Source organism: Oryx dammah, unplaced genomic scaffold (genome assembly GCF_014754425.2).
Source record: "Oryx dammah isolate SB20612 unplaced genomic scaffold, SCBI_Odam_1.1 HiC_scaffold_5, whole genome shotgun sequence".
Lineage (NCBI taxonomy): Eukaryota > Metazoa > Chordata > Mammalia > Artiodactyla > Bovidae > Oryx > Oryx dammah.
In genome coordinates, this window is record NW_024070189.1 from 106,792,425 (window position 1) to 106,816,016 (window position 23,592).

Consider the following 23,592-nt stretch of genomic DNA (forward strand, 5'->3'; position numbering starts at 1 on the left):
TGTTGGTTCAGAAATTTATAAATAAGTTTCAAAATAAATTATAATTAATTTTGATTTTTCTTTCCAAATCCATAAAATAAAGGTTTTCCTGATCAGTTTATCATGCAAGAGACAAGTAAATCTCCTGGCACTACCCAGAAATGTGTACACCTTAGGAACTTCACAGCAACTGGCTTCTTAACAGGAAGACAGTGAGGGTCTGATAGTTTCTAGAGTAGTCTTTTGCCTCCTTAGGTACGTTTACTCCTAGGTATTTTATTCTTTCTGAATAAAAATAAATGGGTTCTTTCTTTAATTTCTTTCTGATAGTTTGCTTTTAATGTATAGAAATGCAGCAGATTTCTGTATATTAACTTTTTATCCTGCAAGTTTACTGAATTAATGAATGAACTCTAGTAGTTTTCTGGTGGTTTCCTTAGGATTTTCTGTGTATGGTTATGTCATCTGCAAAATAGTCACAGTTTATTTCTTCTTTCCTAATTTGGTTCCTTGTATTTCTTTTTCTTGTCTGATTGCTGTGGCTAGGACCTCCAACAAGACTATGTTGAATGAAAGTGGGAAGAATGGGCATCCTTGTCTTGTTCCTGGTCTTAGAGCCATACTCCCCCAGGCTTTTGGTGCCAGGGTTGGTTTGATGGAAGATAATTTTTCCCAGACCAGGAGATTGAGGGAGATGGTTTCAGGGGGATTCAGGTGCATTGCATTTACTTTGTATTTTATGTCTGTTATTGTTACATTATGATGCAGAGTGAAATAATTATGCAGGTTGCCATAGTGCAGAATCAGAGGGAGTCCTGAGCTTGGTTTCCTGCAACTAGATGGTGCCATCTGGAATGATGGGAGACAGTGATGCCCACCGTGTGTTGCTTGTGTCCAGTCTGCTCTGTAATCTCGTTTCAGTTGCTGTCACTGCAGAAAATCCCTTTTCACAAAGATAGGATGTTGGAAATGGAAGCAGGCTTTTCAGTGCGTTTGTGGCCATCTCAGGATATTCCACCTTGATTTTAATCCAGAATGTATGGAGATTTGAAGTTGTCTCAAACATACTTTAAAGGCCAAGTCGTTTGCTATCTCAAGTAATTGATCCTTTTCTAGCAAGGACAAAGTCGTTTCACGTGTCTTATTCACAGATGGGTTGTGGATCTGTTCCTTCCCAGTTCAGGGTCTTTTGTGGTTGGGAAGTAATTCTCCAACTTATTTGAAAGCTGAGATAGGTGATCATGCACCAGCTGGGAGAAAGAAGGCCCTGGCTCAGTGTCTTTAAAAATCTCTGCTAATGTTTGAAACATGTCAGAAATCCCCATGTTCACTTGTCATCCCCATCATTCCAGTTTGGCATTGAATGCAACCACTTTTTGCCATTTCTTACTGTTCCTGGGGTTCTCAAGGCAAGAATGCTGAAGTGGTTTGCCATTCCCTTCTCCATTGGACCATATTTTGTCAGCACTCTCCACCCTGACCCGTCTGTCTTGGTTGGCTCTATGTGGCATGGCTCATTCATTGAGTTAGACAAGGCTGTGATCCATGTGATCAGTTTGGTTAGTTTTCTGTGATTGTGGTTTTCATTCTTTCTGCCCTCTAGTGGATAAGGATAAGAGGCTTATGGAAGCTTCCTGATGGGAGAGACTGATGTGGGATAAACTGGGTATTGTTCTGGTGGGCAAGGCCATGCCCAGTAAATGTTTAATCCAATTTTCTGTTGATGGGTGGGGCTGTATCCCTCTCTATTGTTTGGACTGAGGCCAAACTATGGTGGGGTTAATGGCAACCTCCTGCAAAAGGACTTATGCCAGCACTGTAGTATTCAGTGCCCCTGACCCCATAGTAGGCCACTGTCAACCTACGCCTCTGCCGGAGACTCCTGGACACTCACATATACGTCTGGCTCAGTCTCTTGTGGGGACACTGCTCCTTTCTCCTGGGTCCTGTTGCACACCAGGTTTTGTTTGTGCCCTCCAAGAGTCTGTTTCCCCAGTCCTGTGGAAGTTCTGTAATCAAATCACACTGGTTTCCAAAGTCAGATTCCCTGGGGATTTTCAGTCCCTTTGCTGGATCCCCAGGTTGGGAACTCTGTTGTGGGTCTGACTTTCTTAACACTGCAAGGATTTCTTTGGTGTAATTGTTCTACAGTTTGTGGGTCGTCTGCTCAGTGTCTCTGTGGTGGGGCTAATAGCGACCTCCTCCAAGAGGGCTTATGCCACATGCCATGTGTCCCAGGTCTGCTGCAGCCGGAGCCCCTGTCCCTGCGGCAGGCCGCTGCTGACCTGTGCCTCGGCAGGAGACACTCAAACACTCAAAAGAAGGTCTGGCTCAGTCTCACTGGGGTCTCTGGGTCCTGGTGCACACAAGGTTTAGTTTGAGCCCTCCAGGAGTCTCTGGTGGGTTTGGGGTTTGATCTAGATGTGATTTCACCCCTCCTACCATCTTGTTGGGGCTTCTGCTTTGCCCTTGGACCTGGAGTAAGGCAGCAGAACCAGAGATCAAATTGCCAATATCCATTGGATGATAGGAAAAGCAAGAGAGTTCAGAAAAATATCTGCTTTATCGACTATGCCAAAGCCTTTGACTGTGTGGATCACAACAAACTGGAAAAAGAGATGGGAATATCAAACCACCTTACCTATCCCCTGAGAAATCTCTACGCAGGTCAAGAAGCAGTAGAACCGGACATGAACAACAGACTGATTCCAAATTGGGAAAGGAGTACGTCAAGACTGTATATTGTCACCCTGCTTATTTCACTTATATGCAGAGAACGTCATGCGAAATGCTGGGCTGGATGAAGCATAAGCTGGAATCAAGATTGCCAGGGGAAATATCAATAACCTCAGACATGCAGATGACTTCACTCTTATGGGAAAAAGAAAGCGAAGAGGAATGAAATAAAGAGTCTCTTGATGAAGGTGAAATAGGAGAGTGAAAAAGCTGGCTTAAAATTCAACATTCAGAAAATGAAGATCATGGTATCCGGTCCCATCACTTCATGGCAAATAGATGGGGGAACAGTGGAAACAGTGACAGACTTTATTTTGGGGGCATTCCGAAATCACTGCAGATGGTGACTTCAGCATGAAATTAGAAGATGCTTGCTCCTTGGAAGAAAAGCTACAACAAACCTAGTCAGCATATTAAAAAGCAGAGACATTACTTTGCCGACAAAGGTCCATCTAATAAAAGCTATAGTTTTTCCAGTGTTAGGTACTGATATGAGAGTTGGACCAAAAAGAAGGCTGACTGCCTAAGAGTTGATGCTTTTGAACTGTAGTGTTGGAGAAGACTGTTGAGAGTCCTTTGGACTGCAAGGAGATCAAACCAGTCAATTGTAAAGGAAATGAGTCCTGAATATCCATTGGAAGGACTGATGCTGAGGCCAAAGCTCCAATACTTTGGCCAACTCATGTGAAGAACTGACGGATTGGAAAAGACCCTGATGCTGGGGAAGATTGAAGGCAGGAAGAGAAGGGGATGACAGAGGATGAGGTGGTTGGATGGCATCATGGACCTAATGGGCATGAGTTTAGCAAGTTCCAGGAGTTGGTGATGGACAGGGAAGCCTGGAGTGCTGCAGTCCAAGGGGTCTGAACTGAACCGAACTGAACTGAAAGAAACCAACAAGCCATCTATTCATGGCAGCCACTCTGTCCATGCATATACAGGTACAAAATGACCAATTCTGTTTTTCTGATGTGTAATCATTTTTGAATAGTTCTGCAGCTGTGATGTTGGTTGCCAACAAAAGTGCAGGTAACATATCCTCATGCACGCATCACACAGAGACAAGCACTTTTGTCCTATTGTCAACATCAGGAGACTTTCAACCTGGATTGCACTCAACAGTGACTTACTGATCCTTTCTAACAATGTGCTGTTTCATCCATTCGTCTGCTTACGGTGCTAGCCTAAAGAGGAACTCGTGCCACCTTTTGAACTGCAGCATCTCCTAAAAGTTCATGATAAATGAACTTTAGCAGCACTCAGGATCAACTCTTCACCAATCAGTTCAGTTCAGTCGCTCAGTCGTGTCCGACTCCTTGCGACGCCATGAATCGCAGCATGCCAGGCCTCCCTGTCCATCACCATCTCCTGGAGTTCACTCAGACTCACCTCCATTGAGTCTGTGATGCCATCCCGCCATCTCATCCTTGGTCATCCCCTTCTCCTCCTGCCCCCAATCCCTCCCAGCATCAGAATCTTTTCCAATGAGTCAGCTCTTTGCATGAGGTGGCCAAAGTACTGGAGTTTCAGCTTTACCATCATTCCTTCCAAAGAAATCCCAGGGTTGATCTCCTTCAGAATGGACTGGTTGGATCTCCTTGCAGTCCAAGGGACTCTCAAGAGTCTCCTCCAACACCACAGTTCAAAAGCATCAATTCTTTGGCGCTCAGCTTTCTTCACAGTCCAACTCTCACATCCATACATGACCACAGGAAAAAACATAGCCTTGACTAGACAGACCTTTGTTGACAAAATAATGTCTCTGTGTTTTAATATGCTGTCTAGGTTGGTCATAACTTTTCTTCTAAGGAGTAAGCGTCTTTTAATTTCATGGCTGCAATCACCATCTGCAGTGATTTTGGAGCCCAAAAATATAAAGTCTGCCACTGTTTTCATTGTTTCCCCATATATTTGTCATGGAATGATGAGACTGGATGTCATGATCTTAGTTTTCTGAATGTTGAGCTTTAAGCCAACTTTTTCACTCTCCACTTTCACTTTCATCAAGAGGCTTTTTAGCTCCTCTTCACTTTCTGCCATAAGGGTGGTGTCATCTGCATATCTGAGGTTATTGACATTTCTCCCGGCACTCTTGATTCCAGCTTGTGTTTCTTCCAGTCCAGCGTTTCTCATGATGTGTTTTGCATATAAGTTAAATAAGCAGGGTGACAATATACAGCCTTGACGTACTCCTTTTCCTATTTGGAACCAGTCTGTTGTTCCATGTCCAGTTCTAACTGTTGCTTCCTGACCTGCATACAGATTTCTCAAGAGGCAGGTCAGGTGGTCTGGTAGTCCCATCTATCTCAGAATTTTCCAGAGTTTATTGTGATCCACACAGTCAAAGGCTTTGGCATAGTCAATAAAGCAGAAATAGATGTTTTTCTGGAACTCTTTTGCTTTTTACATGATCCAGCGGATGTTGGCAATTTGATCTCTGGTTCCTCTGCTTTTTCTAAAACCAGCTTGAACATCAGGGAGTTCACAGTTCACGTATTGCTGAGGCCTGGCTTGGAGAGTTTTGAGCATTACTTTACTAGCATGTGAGATGAGTGCAATTGTGCGGTCGTTTGAGCTTTCTTTGGGATTGGAATGAAAACTGACCTTTTCCAGTCCTGTGGCCACTGCTGAGTTTTCCAAATTTGCTGGCATACTGAGTGCAGCACTTTCACAGCATCATCTTTCAGGATTTGAAATAGCTCAACTGGAATCCCATCACCTCCACTAGCTTTGTTCGTAGTGATGCTTTCTAAGGCCCACTTGACTTCACATTCCAAGATGTCTGGCTCTAGATTAGTGATCACATCATCATGATTATCTGGGTCATGAAGATCTTTTTTGTACAGTTCTTCTGTGTATTCTTGCCACCTCTTCTTAATATCTTCTGCTTCTGTTAGGTCCAGACCATTTCTGTCCTTTATCGAGCCCATCTTTGCATGGGATGTTCCCTTGGTATCTCTAATTTTCTTGAAGAGATCTCTAGTCTTTCCCATTCTGTTCTTTTCCTCTATTTCTTTGCATTGATCACTGAAGAAGACTTTCTTATCTCTTCTTGCTATTCTTTGGAACTCTGCATTCAGATGCTTGTATCTTTCCTTTTTTCCTTTGCTTTTCACCTCTCTTCTTTTCACAGCTATTTGTAAGGCTTCCCCAGACAGCCATTTTGCTTTTTTGCATTTCTTTTCCATGGGGATGGTCTTGATCCCTGTCTCCTGCACAATGTCACAAACCTCAGTCCATAGTTCATCAGGCACTCTATCTATCAGATCTAGGCCCTTAAATCTATTTCTCATTTCCACTGTTTAATCTTAAGGGATTTGATTTAGGTCATACCTGAATGGTCTAGTGGTTTTCCCTACTTTCTTCAATTTAAGTCTGAATTTGGTAATAAGGAGTTCATGATCTGAGCCACAGTCAGCTCCTGATCTTGTTTTTGTTGACTGTATAGAGCTTCTCCATCTTTGGCTGCAAAGAATATAATCAATCTGATTTTGGTGTTGACCATCTGGTGATGTCCATGTGTGGAGTCTTCTCTTGTGTTGTTGGAAGAGGGTGTTTGCTATGATCAGTGCATTTTCTTGGCAAAACTCTATTAGTCTTTGCCCTGCTTCATTCTGCATTCCAAGGCCAAATTTTCCTGTTACTCCAGGTGTTTCTTGACTTCCTACTTTTGCATTCCAGTCCCCTTTAATGAAAAGGACAACTTTTTTGGATGTTAGTTCTAAAAGGTCTTGTAGGTCTTCATAAAACCGTTCAACTTCAGCTTCTTCAGTGTTACTGGTTGGGACATTGACTTGGATAACTGTGATATTGAATGGTTTGCCTTGGAGATGAACAGAGATCATTCTGTCGTTTTTGAGACTGCATCCAAGTACTGCATTTCGGACTCTTTTGTTGACCATGATGGGTACTCCATTTCTTCTGAGGGATTCCTGCCCGCAGTAGTAGATATAATGGTCATGTGAGTTAAATTCACCCTTTCCAGTCCATTTTGATCTTCCCTGGTGGCTCAGAGGTTAAAGTGTCTGCCTGCAATGCAGGAGACCTGGGTTCGATCCCTGGGTCGGGACGATCCCCTGGAGAAGAAAATGGCAACCCACTCCAGTACTTTTGCCTAGAGAAACCCATGGACGGAGGAGCCTGGTGGACTACAGTTCACGGGGTTGCAAACAGTCGGACACTACTGAGTGAGTTCACTTCACTTCACTTCACTTCTGTCCATTTTAGTTCGCTGATTCCTAGAATGTCGATGTTCACCCTTGTCATCTCCTGTTTGATCACTTCCAATTTGCCTTGATGCATGGACCTGACATTCCAGGTTCCTATGCAATATTGCTCTTTACAGCATCGGATCTTGCTTCTATCACCAGTCACATCCACAGCTGGGCATTGTTTTTGCTTTGGCTCCATCCCTTCATTCTTTCTGGAGTTATTTCTCCACTGATCTCCAGTAGCATATTGGGCACCTAATGACCTGGGGAGTTCCTCTTTTGGTATCCTCTCATTTTGCCTTTTCCTACTGTTCATGGGTTTGTCAACGCAAGAATACTGAAGTGGCTTGCCATTTCCTTCTCCAGTGGACCACATTCTGTCAGACCTCTCCACCATGACCCGCCCGTCTTGGGTTGCCCTGCAGGCATGGCTTGGTTTCATTGAGTTAGACAAGGCTGTGGTCTTAGTGTGATTAGACTGACTAGTTTTCTGTGAGTATGGTTTCAGTGTGTCTGCCCTCTTATACCCTCTTGCAGCACCTACCGTCTTACTTGGGTTTCTCTTACCTCGGCGTGGGGTATCTCTTCACGGCTGCTCCAGCAAAGCACAGCCGCTGCTCCTTACCTTGGACGAGGGGTATCTCCTTACTGCCGCCGTTCCTGACCTTCAACGTGGGATAAAGGGCTTTTAGTTTTAGCAATGCAGTTAGCCACTAAGAATGATGCTCTCAGTGCAGACACGTTTGATGACATGGTGGCCTTCAGTAATTTCTTCTGTTTTTCATATTTTCATATTTTATTTTTTAACTCTAAAGCTTTGTTTTTTAATGAAGTATGCTTGGTCTCCATATGGTGAAGCAGTTCTCACGGCTTCATGGCTTCTTGGATAACTGGTTGCCACATATTACATAAAGTGGCCTTGGAGAATGTGAATCACTTGTTGCAATGAACCCCTAATTTAAATAGGACTCTGGTATTTAAAATACAGCTTTCTTTTTGTTAGTAGTCCTTGAGTCTTCTGCTGTCTCATTACTGGGTCTTTCGCTCTGTTCAAAGATGCTCTGCAGCAATGTTTGTGTTTTACTCATTTTGGCTGGGATTACCTTGTGGGCTTACCAGAATTGACTGAGACAGTATGCAGTGCAGGAAAGAGGCACAGATGGAAGTGGTGAAGAAGATAACGGGCGGGCCACTCATGGGCTAAAGTAGTGTCGAATTCTGACTTAAAGCCTGCCACCAGATGGAGCTGTACAATTGAAGTATGTCAGCTCACTTGCAGCTGTAAACCCTGCCCCCAGATGCAGCTTAATTGTCACTTGCCACTCACTGACAGGGATTTGATAGGAGTCTGCAAGCAATGGATTTATTATAGTCTCTGTGCAGTCCAACCTCTCTGCTGATGATGGTCTGTATTTGCAGCGGCTCCTCAGTGCAAGCATCACTGCCTCAGCTCCACCTCAGACTCTCATAAGGAGCTCACAGTGTAGATTCCTCGCATGTGCAGTTAACGGTAGGGTTCATGCTGCCATGAGAATCTAGTGCCACTGCTGATCTGATAGGAGGTGGGACTTGGATGGTGGTGTCAGCAATGGGGAGAGGTTGTAAATACAGATGAAGCTTTCCTTGCTACCCCAGCCATTCATCTCCTGCTGTGCAACCCAGTTCCTGACAGGCCATGGACCAGTGTGAGGATTGGGGGTCCCTATCTTAGACGGAATGCTTGCAGCTTTTCACAGTTAAGTATGATGCTAGCTGGAGAGAACCCACAGTCTCTGGAGAGAGTTTTTTTTGGTCATAAATGGATTTGAATTTTATCAAAAGTGTTTTTGCATCTGTTGAGAAAGTCCTGTGACTTAAAAAGATTTATTCATTCATTCATTTATTTTTGGCTGTGCTGGGTCTTCCTTGCTGCCTGCGGGCCTTCTCCAGTTCACTGTAAGGGGGGTCTGCTCTTCATCGTGGTGCTTGGCTTCTCACTGCGGTAGCTTCTTTTGTTGCACAGGCTCCGGGCTGTGCGGGCTTCACCGGTTGCTGTTCTCAGGCTCTAGAGCTCAGGCTCTAGAGCACAGGCTCTGTGGTTGTAGCACATGGGCTCTTTTGCTCTGAGGCATGTGGGGTCTTCCAGGACCAGGGAATGTTCCTGTACTCTTGAAAAGAATGTCTATTCTACTGCTTTCAGATGGAATGTTCTATATGTTTATCAACTAAGTCAGTTTGTTTAACTTGTCATTCAAAGTCTTTGTTTCCTTATTGATTTTCTCTCTGATGCCTTGTCAGTTGTTACTGTTGGTTTTTCCTTTTATGTCTGTTGACACATTGTTGACCAGGGGAGTTTTTACAGAAATTAAGGCTTGTGGCTGGTGATTTGTTATATAAGTGTATGTTGACATGCTCATGTTTGAGTAAATACCAACAAGTTTTTTTTTGCACTTATTTGAGACTTTGTACATGTGTTACTAAAGCCTTCTAATATTTTGTTAGCATGTGATAGACAGTACAGCAGGCATCTCTGTGCAGAGGAACAGAACATCTATTACTGTGCTTTCCCTGGGAAGAGCAGACTCTCCACTTTCTGGCAGGATTCTTTTTCAGTCCTGTGGGTATTATTTCCTCTATAACATGTTCTTTTATTTTACCTGATAGTTAACAAGGTGGATCTTTGAAGCGGGCTCTTTTTCAAATGAGAAATTTTGTGATATGTCATTTCTGATAGTTTTACAGTAATAAACTTGTGTTTATAATATTTAGAAGGTTGGAACAAAATCTTAACGGAACAAAATGTGAATGATAATGACAACCACAAGTTGTATAATGAACCCTTGATAAGTTTTACGTTCTAACAACTTCACACAGTCATGTTAATTGTACCACTCTCTAAAACTACTGATCTCCCTGGTCATTAACGCACAGGTAACAAAAGCCATATTAATGTGCCGTTGGTCAATACTGTGTTCGTATTTGCGTTATGTATTGAGGTGCTCCTATGTTGGGTGCATATATGTTTACAGTTGTTACAAACATTCCTGGATTGATACTCTAATCATTATGTGGTGTCCTTTTTTGTCTTTTCTAACAGTCTGTATTTTAAAGGTGATTTTTTTTTTTTTGGTATGATAAAAGTATTACTACTCTGGCTTTCTTTTGGTTTCCATTTTGCATACACTTCCTTTTTTCATTCAGTCTCTTTGTGTGTATCATTAGTTCTGAAATGAGTGTCTTGTAGGTAGTATCCATTCATCCACTCTTACCTTTTCGTTGGAACATTTATTCCATTTACATTTAAGGTAATTATTGATTTATATATAATCAGTTTTACCATTTTGCTCCTGGTTTTATTGTTTTTTAGGTCTTTTTGCCCTTCTTTTATTCTTTGTGATTTGATGACTGTCTTTAGTGTTGTTTCAGTTACTTCCTTTTTTGTGTGTATATCTATTTATACTTGGTTTGCAGTTAACCACGAGGTTTTTGTATAACAGTCTACATTTGGCCCCAGTAGCTCAGCAGTAAAGAATCTGTTGGAGATGCAGGGGACACAGGTTTGATCCCTGGATCACGAAGATCCCCTAGAAAAGGGAATGGCAATCCACTCCAATATTCTTGCTGGGAAAATCCCATAGACAGAGGAGCCTAGCAGGCTATTTAGTCTATGGGGTCGCTGTAATTTTTTAAAATTATTTTTTAAATAAAAATGAAAATTTTCAGTTTCTGCTGAAAAATCAGCTGATAGGAGAGGTTTTTAAAAGTCAGAAATGGATACTGATTTTGTCAAATGCTTTGTTTTCTGAGAAAACATTTTAAAAATTATATTTTTAAAATGTTCAACAAACCTAGCATTTTCTGACACAAATCTTACTTGGTCATTATCCCTTTTAATATATTGTTGGATTTGTTTTTGTTAAATTCACATTTATGTTCATGAGGATGTTGTTTTGTAGTTTTCTTGTCCTAGTGTTGTGTGGTTTTGGTATCAGGATGATGTTGACCTCATAATGACTAGGAAAGGATCCTTTTCAGTTTTCTGGATGAATTTGTATAGAATTGTTTTTAATTCACCAGTGAACCCGTGTGGCTCCAAAACACTCTTTACGGAAACGTTGTTTAGATGCATTCATAATGTGCGTTTGTCGCTTCCGTCCATCTCCACAGCCCCTTTCATCTTGTAGTTTGCCTTCACTTTTGAAAATGCCTCGCTGGGTTGCTAGATCGTTGCATTACCGTGGGAATTTTTCTGCCTACGTGTGTGTGTGTCTTTCTGTCTGTCTCTCTTTTGGTGGCAGCTGTAATTGGTAACAGTATAATTCACACAGTTCACTCACTTAAAGTACAAATTCGGTAGTTTTTATGTATTTTGTTGTGCACCCCTTACCATAGTTCATCTGAGAACATTTTTATCATTCCTGGAAGAACCCTGAGTACATTAGCAGTCATTCTCCATTTCCTCTTAACCATGGTGTTCAACTTGAGAAGTTCAATATGAGCATCTGTGCTATCTCGTTCAGTTGTCTAGCTTTTGACAGTATGGAATATAGTTAAAGTAACTTAATATCCACTAGTTGTATCATTGTTATCTCTTGTGGACTGGTCTTAATTGACTGACTTTTCATTATGGATATTATTTTACAGTTTCTTTGTGTACCTAGTAATTTTTAATTAGGTGCCAGATATTGTGGATTTTACCTTATTGAGTGCTGTGTGAACTTGAGTGATGTGTGAACCTAGGGATTATTACCTCTGCTCCTTTTGGGTGTTTTTTCCCTCTGGCTCAGGCAGTTTCTCACATGCATCTGCTGATCAGTTGATAACTTGAGGGGGAAAGTCAAATCTCTAAACCTCTCTCTCCGTCTCTCTCCTCTCTGGTACTCTGCCTTTATGAATTCTAATCATCCTGGCCTCCCTGGACATTTGCTGTGTATCCTGTACTTGGGGGAGATCAGTGTTCTTCCCCTGGAATCCCCTAACTGTGCTGAGCTGTTCAAGAATTAAGCTCAGATAATAGTAGACCTGACTTGTTTGTTTCCCTTCCTTAACAGATCACTCTCCTGCATTGATGGGTGTCTGATCTTTGAAATTGGTTGATTCATGTATATTAGACTTACTACTATAAATTACTCATACTATTTCTTTTCATAGCTGAGGCTAATTAAAGGATAAAGTCTTTTAACTATTGTGCTCTTTAAAATAACAATGCAATCTACTGATATATTGCCTTAAATGAGATGTGGTTAGTTTGCTAAGTGGAGAGTTTATAACTTAATCCTAGCAGCGAATTGTTCTAGAATCAATAAGGTGTTGACCCCTTTCTCACAATTTTTTGTATGATAAGTTATTACTTAATAAAACATCTAAATGTTACTTAATCCAGAGACTAAACTGTAGAGTTAATTCTTGTCCCATTTTTTTTTCTTTTACAGGAAAAGTAAGAAGCTTAAGCTCATCTTTGTGGTCACTAACTCACTTGACAGCTTTGTATCTAAGTGACAATTCCCTGTCCCGCATTCCTTCAGACATTGCCAAGCTTCACAATCTGGTGTATCTGGACCTGTCCTCTAATAAAATCCGAAGTTTACCGGCAGAACTCGGAAACATGGTATCACTCAGGTATACAGATCCAATTCAGTGCATAGTTAGATACCCTTAAAACAAAACATTATTATACCCTTAGGAAACACTATGTTAGGAAACAACATTGTCAATTTAATGTTATTTGAACAAAATTAAACATGAGGTAAAGTTTTCTGGGAAAATTGAATGTCAGCTAATAAATCATAAGTCACATAGATCCATTGCCTAGCATTTATTTTATTGCTGTTTTGTGTAATATACTTCATATTTGAAACAAAATTTTAAGACGAAGTGGAACAAACAACTAGAGAGTGCTTGTGTTATTCCATATATGCACTTACTTGTGACACAGTTGAGGTGCTTTTTCTCCACTAAATTCTGGGGCCCCTTATCCTTAATACAGGATCCAGGAAGTCATTGCCAATTAGTGATACCTTTTTGACTGTCCCAGGGCTTCTGTGCATGATAGTAACAAAGATGGGACTTGAAAGAAGCTAGAATTAGTGATTGAATGTGGGGGCTTTAGTGTGGAGTATAGGAGGCAGATAGAATGTGGACTCATACAGAGTTCAGATTAGAAACTTTGTCGTTTATAAATTGTGTGATTTGGGGCAAGCTTCTTAAAACCTTGCTGAATGTTCCTTCATCTGTGAAGTTGCTGTAATAGGGACCCAGCTGAGATCAGCAATATTTGGGATACTGACTAAAAAGCTATTGGCAACCCTGTTTGGCAAATACTGTATTAGTAAATGGTAATTCCTATAACCTCTGTTTTCTAAGATAGATGAGATTTACTCAAGTTGAATATAAAGCCAATTTCTAGTTATTATGTTAATCCTAATGGAAAATCTTGTACCATTTCATATTACCTGCCTTAAAAAAAAATCCACTGACTTTTTCTGCAGCTTTCTATCATTTGCTGCATAATAAAAAAAAAGGTATAAGGACCTTGTGAGAGGTGGTTTTTTTTTTTTTTTTTTTTTTTTTAAACCTCTTTTGTTTCCATACCAGCCCTTTGACAATTTCAGGCTTAATGAGTGTATACCATGACTTTTAATCCTCTGAACCAAATTTACTTAAAGGACCTCCTTTCCTATGTGATATATTTGGAAATAACAGGTATTCAGAATAAGTTTTCTTGTTCATTTTATGGCTTCACCAACCTCTGGTTTTACTCAGTAGTAACCAAGCTTCTTTTAAATTCTAAGAACCAAGGATTTTAGAAGTAATTTTCATTCACATGTAAAAATTGACAAAACTTAACTATTATAGGATATTACCAGTATCTTCCTATTGGATCTTTCTTTTTTCCCTACTGAAGGTGTCTTTAATAGTTATATTTTCTATGCAAAACAAATCATTAAAATAATCAGTTGTTATTAATATAGCTGCCATTATTTATAAAGTGAAACATTAGTAAATTTGGAAAAATATTAATCATAAACTTATTATGCAACTACCATAAAGTATTTTGTTTCGGCATGATATGATCATTTAAATTCTGTTTTCACAGTTTACATGTTAGGCGGGGTTTTCATTTCCACTTTCTGAAATATGTGTGGGAGACATCCATCTGTGCTGAACAGGGCAGTCTCTGGACTGTGCCATTTCAGAGTGTGTCACCAGCTTGCAGTGAGATACGCAGCATGTATCTGTTGAATCTCATGCTCTTAAAAAATGGGCTTATATTTTGTTGGTCTTTTTCTTTCTCATTTTTACAATAATTGATTTCCTCCCACACCCCCTGTGTTTTATAAATGTATGTCTTTGGCAGTTTGTGATTTTTTTTTGTTGTATCTTTTTTTTTTTTTTAAACCACATGAGAAGCACTATACTAGACATTAGCATATAATACTAAATTTATATTAAGAATTTATATCTTCATATTCCTAGAAATCATATTGTTGATTTTAGCTGTTAAAGTTAATATATCTTTTGACTTCCTGGAATTTTTACATCTACAGGGAACTCCATTTAAATAACAACCTGTTACGAGTTCTACCTTTTGAGCTGGGAAAACTGTTTCAGTTGCAGACTTTAGGCCTGAAAGGTATGGCTTCTCATATTTGTGCTGCTTATGGTTTATATGTATGTCTTTGAGTCTAAAGAAGGCATGAGGGAATCTTTACCAGGGATTTGCAGGTTCATTCTTCCCCAGAGTTCATCAGTTTGTTAGATGTAGCCCACTAGTTTTTTCTCTTTTTCACTGATAAATTGTCTGCTAGTCTTTTTATTATTTTTTCCTCCTAGCCCAGCATTGCTTTTCTTGCCCTTATATCAGTCACCTCTATGTTTTGGTTATACATTCTTGATGTCGGACTTTATTTCGTCATGCTATAAAACAGCTTATTTCTTTTTTTAATGTTCAAATCTCAAAAAATGGAGATTCTTACAAAGTACAGAAAACAGAAAATTTTGATCCATTTGAATCCTCTAGTATAAAGACCAGTATTTAAGCATTTTTTAAAAAATCAAAAAAATCAAAAATAAAATTGATTTATAAGGACTTCATTAATATGTTAGAACTTGGGGACATAATTGACTTAGTAAGAAGTATTGAGAAATATTTTTTTAAACCAGCAAGGTTAAAAGTTACATTTAAGCATGCATTAATACCTGTAATTTTTTTTTTATCACATTATGATTCTTGACTAGTCTTGTAGATATAGCCAGCTTACTCTGTAATTGATTCCTAAATAGAGAGCACAGGGAGACTGCCTTCTCCATCAGGTGGCTGTGACTCTGCCCTTGTACCGAAGGGGCCTGAGTTCCATCTCTGGTTGGAGAACTCAGATCCCACATGCTGTGTGTTGTACCACCCTTTCCACCCCAAAATCACATGATTAGGTCTTCAAGAATTTTATTTTTTAAAAGTAGTTATAGAATGAGGTTTTGTTGATATAAATCCATGTCATATTATAAAATGTATTGTCATTGTTCACAAAAACAATTGGAAGAGTATAAATAATACCTTTACAAATATATGTAAAACCATGTTCAACAGACATCACCTTTATAAATGATTTTTTGGAAAGGTTTTATCTATAGGGTTACACTGGGTGAGTCCTCTTAAAATGGATCTTAGGGAAATGTGAGTTGCAAAAGCCTTTTTCTGTTCTATTTTCCTATGGTAAGTCTGATTTATTCTTATTTTCCTGTTTTTAAATTTGAAAAACAGAAAAATATAAAATGTAGCCAAGTGTAATCCATATAAGGACTACCAGAATTAGCAATATTTTGTCACTTTTGTGTCTGTTTTTTTTAATGTAAAAGAAATAAAACATTACAGAATGTTAAGGCCCTCTTCTTTGTTCCTCTTCTAGTCTTTTTCTCCTCCCAGGGGCAGCTACTGTTGTATGTCCTTCAGGTTTAAGGTTTTTTTGTAATCTTATGGTATATTCATATTTACAAACCTTAGCCTGTATTCATTTCTCTAAAGATTTTGCTGTTTTTGTTCAGTCACTAAGTTGTGTCCGACTCTCTGTGACCCCATGGACTGCAGCACGCCATGCTTCCCTGTCCTTCACTGTCCTGGAGTTTGCTCAAACGCATGTCCATTGAGTCTGTAATACTATCCAACCAAGTCATCCTCTAAAGATTACAGACTTTATTTGAGGTTAGGGTCATTGATCACAGGTTTTATACTGATTTAGTGTATGTAAAAACCTGTGAAAGTAAATGCTGGGGATGGGTAGGAAAGTCTTTATGGCACCTTCAGTTTTGATTCTTTGGTCTTCCATTTCAGAAAGATCCTTTACTATTAGACATTTGTTCTGTTATGTTTCTCTCTTGAAAGTATAGTTTCACTGAGATGTTTGTATATCTCAGCAGTTCTGTTGGACATTGTTACATATCTGTCTATAACAGCAGTCTTTTCACTTAATTTTGCTATTTTAAGACAGATCTCTGTTATTTTCCCGAGCTTTGCAATTTTGCGTTTTAATGTTGTACTAGCTACTGAAAAAGTTACATTACCCTTACTCTCTGAAAACTTTCATAATTTCTCATATCACTGTTCATTATTTGAAAGAGAAAATGTATCACTTTGTTCAAAAATCAAGTCTATTTGCTATATCATCAATTCATACAGAGCCAGAGTATTTCTGCCGTGTAAATCGGTTCATATCATTTTCTTTAAAGTTGTTTGCCTAAGGCTAGCGTGTGTCACTTTTTTTTTAAAGTGTTTTCATGTTCTTCAAAATTGTTCTACTGTGAAAGATAGGACTATAACCTTAGATGCACATTCATTTTTTAAAACAAATTTTGAGGTACTTAAAAGATTCACATGAACCTATAAGAAATAATGCAGAGAACAATTCATGTGCCTTTACCAGTTTCCCTCCAGTGATAACATCTTTCAAACCTATAGTACAGCTTCACAACCAGGGTATTGGTTGGGAAGCTCCCCTGGAGAAGGGAATGGCTACCCACTCCAGTATTCTTGCCTGGAGAATTCCGTAGACAGAGGAGCCTGGCAGGCCACAGTCCATGGGTCACCAAGAGTCGGACACGACTGAGCGACCAACACACACAGAACGGCGCCCTCACCAAAGGATTCCTCTTGTGGGCCTTTAATAGCCACACTTGGTTCTTCTTGCCCCAGTTCACTCCTTAATTTGTTACAACCACTAAAAAGCTTTCTGTAATTTTTTTATTTCAAAAATAATATGTAGAACTTCCTGGTGGCTCAGTGGTACAGAATCTGCCTGCCAGTGCAGGAGACAACAGTTTCGATACCTGATCTGGGAAGATCCCACATGCCTCAGAGCAGTTAAGCCCATGTGCCACAACATTTGAGCCTGTTTTCTAGAGCCTTCGAGCCTCAGCTCCTGAGCACAAGTGTAACAGCTACTGAAGCTCAAGCACCCTAGAGGCACTGCTCTATAACAAGAGAAGCCACCTCAACGAGAAACCTGCGCTCCGCAGCTGGAGAGCAGCTCCTGCATTTTGCACCTACAGAAGAGCCCCCACAGCAGTGGAGAAAGACCCAGTACAGCATTAAATTAATAAATTAATTAAATTATTTTAAAAAATACTATGTAAATAGAATTATGCTGTGTCTAACCTTTTGAGGCTTTTTTTTTTTTCCTTTTTTTTCCTTTTTTTACTCAGGTTAATTCTTTGGAAAGCCACCCAGGTTGTTGGGTGTTTGCTTGCTTATATTGATGAGTGGTATTCCTTGGTATAGATATATATCTTCACGGGTTGTTTAACCATCTTGCTGGGTTTTTATGGAGGCTGCATTTTATTGGTCTAGTTGATTAGATCATTGGCTGTTGGTGTTTTGTCCCTTCTGGGGGTAGGACTGAAAGTTCCAACCTTCTAGTCACATAATAGTTCTCTTAGCAATGAGCCCTATCTTTCAGAGAAATCCAGATATCACCTCATCAACATGAAGCATCTTTATCAATCTCATCACTTAGGAAGTTTCAGAAGTTTTAGGATCTGTGTACCAGGAACACCAGACAGAAAGTAAATATATATTCCTTATTATAAGTCATACTGTCACACAGGGTATTTTATATAGCAAAAGTCTTAAATTTTGATAAAGTCCAGTTTATCAGCTTTTGTTTCTGGAGCTTACTTTTGGTGTCAAGTCTAAGAACTCTTTAAAATAGCTCTATATGCCCAGTTGTTCCAGCACTATTTGTTGAAAAATTTATCCTCCATTGAATTGCTTTTGCACTGTTTTCATAAATCAGTTGAACATATCTATGTGGATTCTCTTCTTTTCATCAGTCCCTGTGTCTCGTCTTCTGCCAATATCACATAGTTTTTGGAACTTGAAATCCAGAGTAATAAGTCTTAATAGATGGATTGATTCTTCTTGTCTGTGGTTATAAAAAAATATTGCTGGGATTTTGATGACTTGTATCAAATTGGGGAGAACTGACATCTTTACTATGTAGTGTCTTCCAATCAAGGAATGTGCTATATCTTTCCATATATTTAGATCTTCTTTGATCTTTTACATCAGTGTTGTATAGTTTTTGGTATGTAAGTCCTATAAATTTTTTGTTAGACTTAATACTTGTCTTTTTGTTTGTTTTGAGTGAATACAAATCATAATGTATTTGAATTTTGCTGTCTGTGTGTTCATTCCAGTATGCATGTGGTGTGTTAAGTGGCTTCAGTTGTGTCTGACTCTTTGTGACCCTGGGGACTGTGGCCCAGCAGGCTCCTCTGTCCTTGGGATTCTCCAGACGAGAATGCTGTTGCACTGCCCTCCTCATGTTCATTCCCTGTATACAGAAATATGATGGATTTTTAAAGTTTTATTTTATATCCTTCTACATCGTAGAACCCAATTTTAGTTTTAGGAGTTGGTTTTTCTTTTTTTTTTTTTTTAATAGGTTACTTGGTAATTACAAAATTTTTTTCTATGTAGAAAATTAGTTACTTACAAACAGGAACAAGTTTATTTTATTTTTTCCAATATGTATGCTTTCCCCCCCTTTCTCTTGCCTTATGGCACTGACTAGAACTTCCAGCGCTGTGTTGAGTAAGAGCTGTGATGCAGATATCCCTCCTTTTACCTGATGTTAGAAAGTATTGTTTTCATTTATGAGAATAATGTTCAGTTCAGTTCAATCGCTAGGTCGTGTCCGACTCTTTGCGACCCCATGAATCACAGCACGCCAGGCCTCCCTGTCCATCACCAACTCCCAGAGTTCACTCAGACTCACGTCCATCGAGTCCGTGATGCCATCCAGCCATCTCATCCTCTGTCGTCCCCTTCTCCTCCTGCCCCTAATCCCTCCCAGCATCAGAGTCTTTTCCAATGAGTCAACTCTTTGCATGAGGTGGCCAAAGTACTGGAATTTCAGCTTTATCATCATTCCTTCCAAAGAAATCCCAGGGTTGATCTCCTTCAGAACGGACTGGTTGGCTCTCCTTGCAGTCCAAGGAACTCTCAAGAGGCTCCTCCAACACCACAGTTCAAAAGCATCAATTCTTCGGCGCTCAGCCTTCTTCACAGTCCAACTCTCACATCCATACATGACCACAGTAAAAACCATAGCCTTGACTAGACGGACCTTAGTCAGCAAAGTAATGTCTCTGCTTTTGAATATGCTATCTAAGTTGGTCATAACTTTTCTTCCAAGGAGTAAGTGTCTTTTAATTTCATGGCTGCAGTCACCATCTGCAGTGATTTTGGAGCCCCCAAAAATAAAGTCTGACACTGTTTCCACTGTTTCCGCATCTATTTGCCATGAAGTGATGAGACCGGATGCCATGATCTTCATTTTCTGAATGTTGAGCTTTAAGCCAACTTTTTCACTCTCCTCTTTCACTTTCATCAAGAGGCTTTTTAGTTCCTCTTCACTTTCTGCCATAAGGGTGGTGTCATCTGCATATCTGAGGTTATTGATATTTCTCTTGGCAGTCTTGATTCCAGCTTGTGTTTCTTCCAATCCAGCGTTTCTCATGATGTACTCTGCATAGAAGTTAAATAAGCAGGGTGACAATATACAGCCTTGACATACTCCTTTTCCTATTTGGAACCAGTCTGTTGTTCCATGTCCAGTTCTAACTGGTGCTTCCTGACCTGCATACAGGTTTCTCAAGAGGCAGGTCATGTGGTCTGGTAGTCCCATCTATCTCAGAATTTTCCAGAGTTTATTGTGATCCCCACAGTCAAAGGCTTTGGCATAGTCAATAAAGCAGAAATAGATATTTTTTTGGAATTCTCTTGCTTTTTACATGATCCAGCAGATGTTGGCAATTTGATCTCTGTTTCCTCTGCATTTTCTAAAACCAGCTTGAACATCAGGAAGTTCACGGTTCACGTATTGCTGAAGCCTGGCTTGGAGAATTTTGAGCATTACTTTACTAGCATGTGAGATGAGTGCAATTGTGCGGTAGTTTGAGCATCCTCTGGCATTGCCTTTCTTTGGGATTGGAATGAAAACGGACCTTTTCCAGTCCTGTGGCCACTGCTAAGTTTTCCAAATTTGCTGGCATATTGAGTGCAGCACTTTCACAGCATCATCTTTCAGGATTTGAAACAGCTCAACTGGAATTCCGTCACCTCCACTAGCTTTGTTCGTAGTGATGCTTTCTTTTTTTTTTTTTTTAATTTTTAGTTTTACTTTATTTTACTTTACAATACTGTATTGGTTTTGCCATACATTGACATGTATCCGCCACGGGTGTACATGAGTTCCCAATCCTGATCCCCCCTCCCACCTCCCACCCCATAGCATCTCTCTGGATCCTCCCCGTGGACCAGCCCCTAGCATCCTGTATCCTGCATCGAACATAGACTGGCGATTCGTTTCTTACATGATAGTATACATGTTTCAATGCCATTCTCCCAAATCATCCCACCCTCCCCCTCTCCCTCAGAGCCCAAAACTCCGTTCTACACATCTGTGTCTCTTTTGCTGTCTCACTTACAGGGTTATCATTACCATCTTTCTAAATTCCATATATATGCGTTAGTATACTGTATTGGTGTTTTCTTTCTGGCTTACTTCACTCTGTATAATTGGCTCCAGTTTCATCCATCTCATTAAAACTGATTCAAATGTATTCTTTTTAATGGCTGAGTAATACTCCATTGTGCATATGTACCACAGCTTTCTTATCCATTCATCTGCTGATGGACATCTAGGTTGTTTCCATGTCCTGGCTATTATAAACAGTGCTGCAGTGAACATTGGGGTACATGTGTCTCTTTCTATTCTGGCTTCCTCGGTGTGTATGCCCAGCAGTGGGATTGTTGGGTCATACGACAGTTCTGTTTGCAATTTTTTAAGGAATCTCCACACTGTTCTCCATAGTGGCTGTACTAGTTTGCATTCCCACCAACAGTGTAAGAGGGTTCCCTTTTCTCCACACCCTCTTCAGCATTTATTGCTTGCAGAGTTCTGGATCACAGCCATTCTGACTGGTGTGAAGTGGTACCTCATTGTGGTCTTGATTTGCATTTCTCTGATAATGAGTGATGTTGAGCATCTTTTCATGTGTTTGTTAGCCATCCGTATGTCTTCTTTGGAGAAACGTCTATTTAGTTCTTTGGCCCATTTTTTGATTGGCCCACTTGACTTCACATTCCAGGATGTCTGGCTCTAGATGAGTGATCACACCATCATGATTATCTGGGTCGTGAAGATCTTTTTTGTACAGTTCCTCTGTGTATTCTTGCCACCTCTTCTTAATATCTTCTGCTTCTGTTAGGTCCATACCATTTCTGTCCTTTATCAAGCCCATCTTTGCATGAAATGTTCCCTTGGTATCTCTAATTTTCTTGAAGAGATCTCTAGCAGTAGGTATTTTGTAGATTCTCTTTATCAATTTGAGGAAATTTCCTTCTGTCCTTTTTCTGAGCATTTTAAATCATGAGTGGGTATTAAATTTTGTCAAATATTTGTTTTATATCAGTTGATATGATGTAAAATGTAATTTTTCTTCTTTAGCCTGGTATCTAATTTTTGAATGTTGAACCACGCTTGCATTCCTGGAATAAAATCTGCTTGATCATGATGAATAGTTTATTTATTGCCCATGTGTGTATCTTAATATTTTCTTAAGGATCTTTGACTCTCTATTCATGAGAGATGTTTGTATTTTTGTTTTTTGTTTGCTTTATACTCACTTTGCCTGGTTTTGGTATCAAGGTGATATTCAGTTCAGTTCAGTTGCTCAGTCGTTGTGTCTGACACTTCGTGACCCCATGGACTGCAGCACACCAGGCTTCCTGGTCCATTACCAACTCCCAGAACTTGCTCAAACTCATGCCCATCGAATCAGTGATGGCATTCAACCATCTCATCCTCTGTGGTCCCCTTCTCTTCCTGCCTTCAGTCTTTTCCAGCATCAGGGTCTTTTCCAATGAGTCAGTTCTTTGTATCAGGTGGGCAAAGTATTGGAGCTTCAGCTTAGCATCAGCCCTTCTGATGAATATTCAGGACTGATTTCCTTTAGGATTGACTAGTTTGATCTCCTTGCAGTCCAGGGGACTCTCAAGAGTCTTTTCCAGCACTGCAGTTCAGAAGCATCAGTTCTTTGGCGCTCAGCTTTCTTTATGGTCCAACTGTTATATTCATACATGACTACTGGAAAAACCATAGCTTTGACTGGATGGACTTTTGTCGGTGAAATAACGTCTTTGCCTTTTAATATGCTGTCTAGGTTGGTCATTAACTTTTTTCCCAAGAAGCAGGCTTCTTTTAATTTCATGGCTGCAGTCACCATCTGCAGTGATTTTGGATTCCAAGAAAATAAAGTCTGTCACTGTTTCCATTGTTGCCCCATCTGTTTGCCATGAAATGATGGGACTGGATGCCATGATCTTAGTTTTATGAGTGTTGAGTGGTAAGCCAGAGTTTTCAGTCTCTTCTTTCACTTTCATCAAGAGGCTGTTTATTTAGTTCCTCTTTGCTTTCTGTCATAAGGGTGGTGTCATCTGCATATCTGAAGTTATTGATATTTCTCCCAGCAATCTTTATTCTAGCTTGTGCTTCATCCAGTCCAGCGTTTCACATGATATACTCTGCATATTAGTTGAATAAACGGTGACAATATTCAGCCTTGACGTACTAAAAGTACACTTGGAGACATTAATACCCCTCTCTCAAAAATATTTTGAGTTTTGTTACTTGATGGATACACATTCAGAATTGCCAGTTCTTCTTGAGGATCAGCCCTTTGTCATTACACAAGACCACTCATGCTGTGGTAATTTTCTCTGAAATTTACTGTATTTGATATTGATGTAATCACTTCTGCTTTTATTTGATATTTGCATGATTTTTTTAATTGTATTTAGACCATTTACACTCACTGTAATTATTGATTTATTGGGGCTACAACTGCCTCTTCATTTTTTGTTTTCTATTTTTTTCTCCTTGCTTTGTTTTCTGTTTTCTTTTCCTTACCTTTCTATGGGTTACTTGAGCATCTTTTTGTATTACCATTTTAATTTGTATAAGTACATTTGAATGATCTGTTTGTATATCTTCTTTAGTAGTTGCTCTTTATTTCTTTGGTGTTTAGCTGGAATAAAGATGCTGCTATTTATAAGTTTTGTTTTGTTAGGTTGCCATTTCCTGGTCCTTCGGCTTTTGTTGGATTTTTTTTTTCCTTGTTCCCATTTATA

At 39.7% G+C, this 23,592-nt stretch overlaps 1 protein-coding gene across 2 annotated transcripts in view; it reads left to right on the forward strand.

Moving 5' to 3' along the window:
* The window catches only part of CNOT6 (CCR4-NOT transcription complex subunit 6), a 94,981-nt gene that overhangs the window by 51,816 nt on the left and 19,573 nt on the right, over positions 1–23,592 (forward strand). For both annotated transcript variants that reach the window (XM_040241404.1, XM_040241405.1), the window contains exons 3-4: positions 12,338–12,524; positions 14,453–14,538. In XM_040241404.1, coding sequence (XP_040097338.1) covers positions 12,338–12,524; positions 14,453–14,538 — 273 coding nt within the window. The remainder of the gene's footprint in view (positions 1–12,337; positions 12,525–14,452; positions 14,539–23,592) is intronic.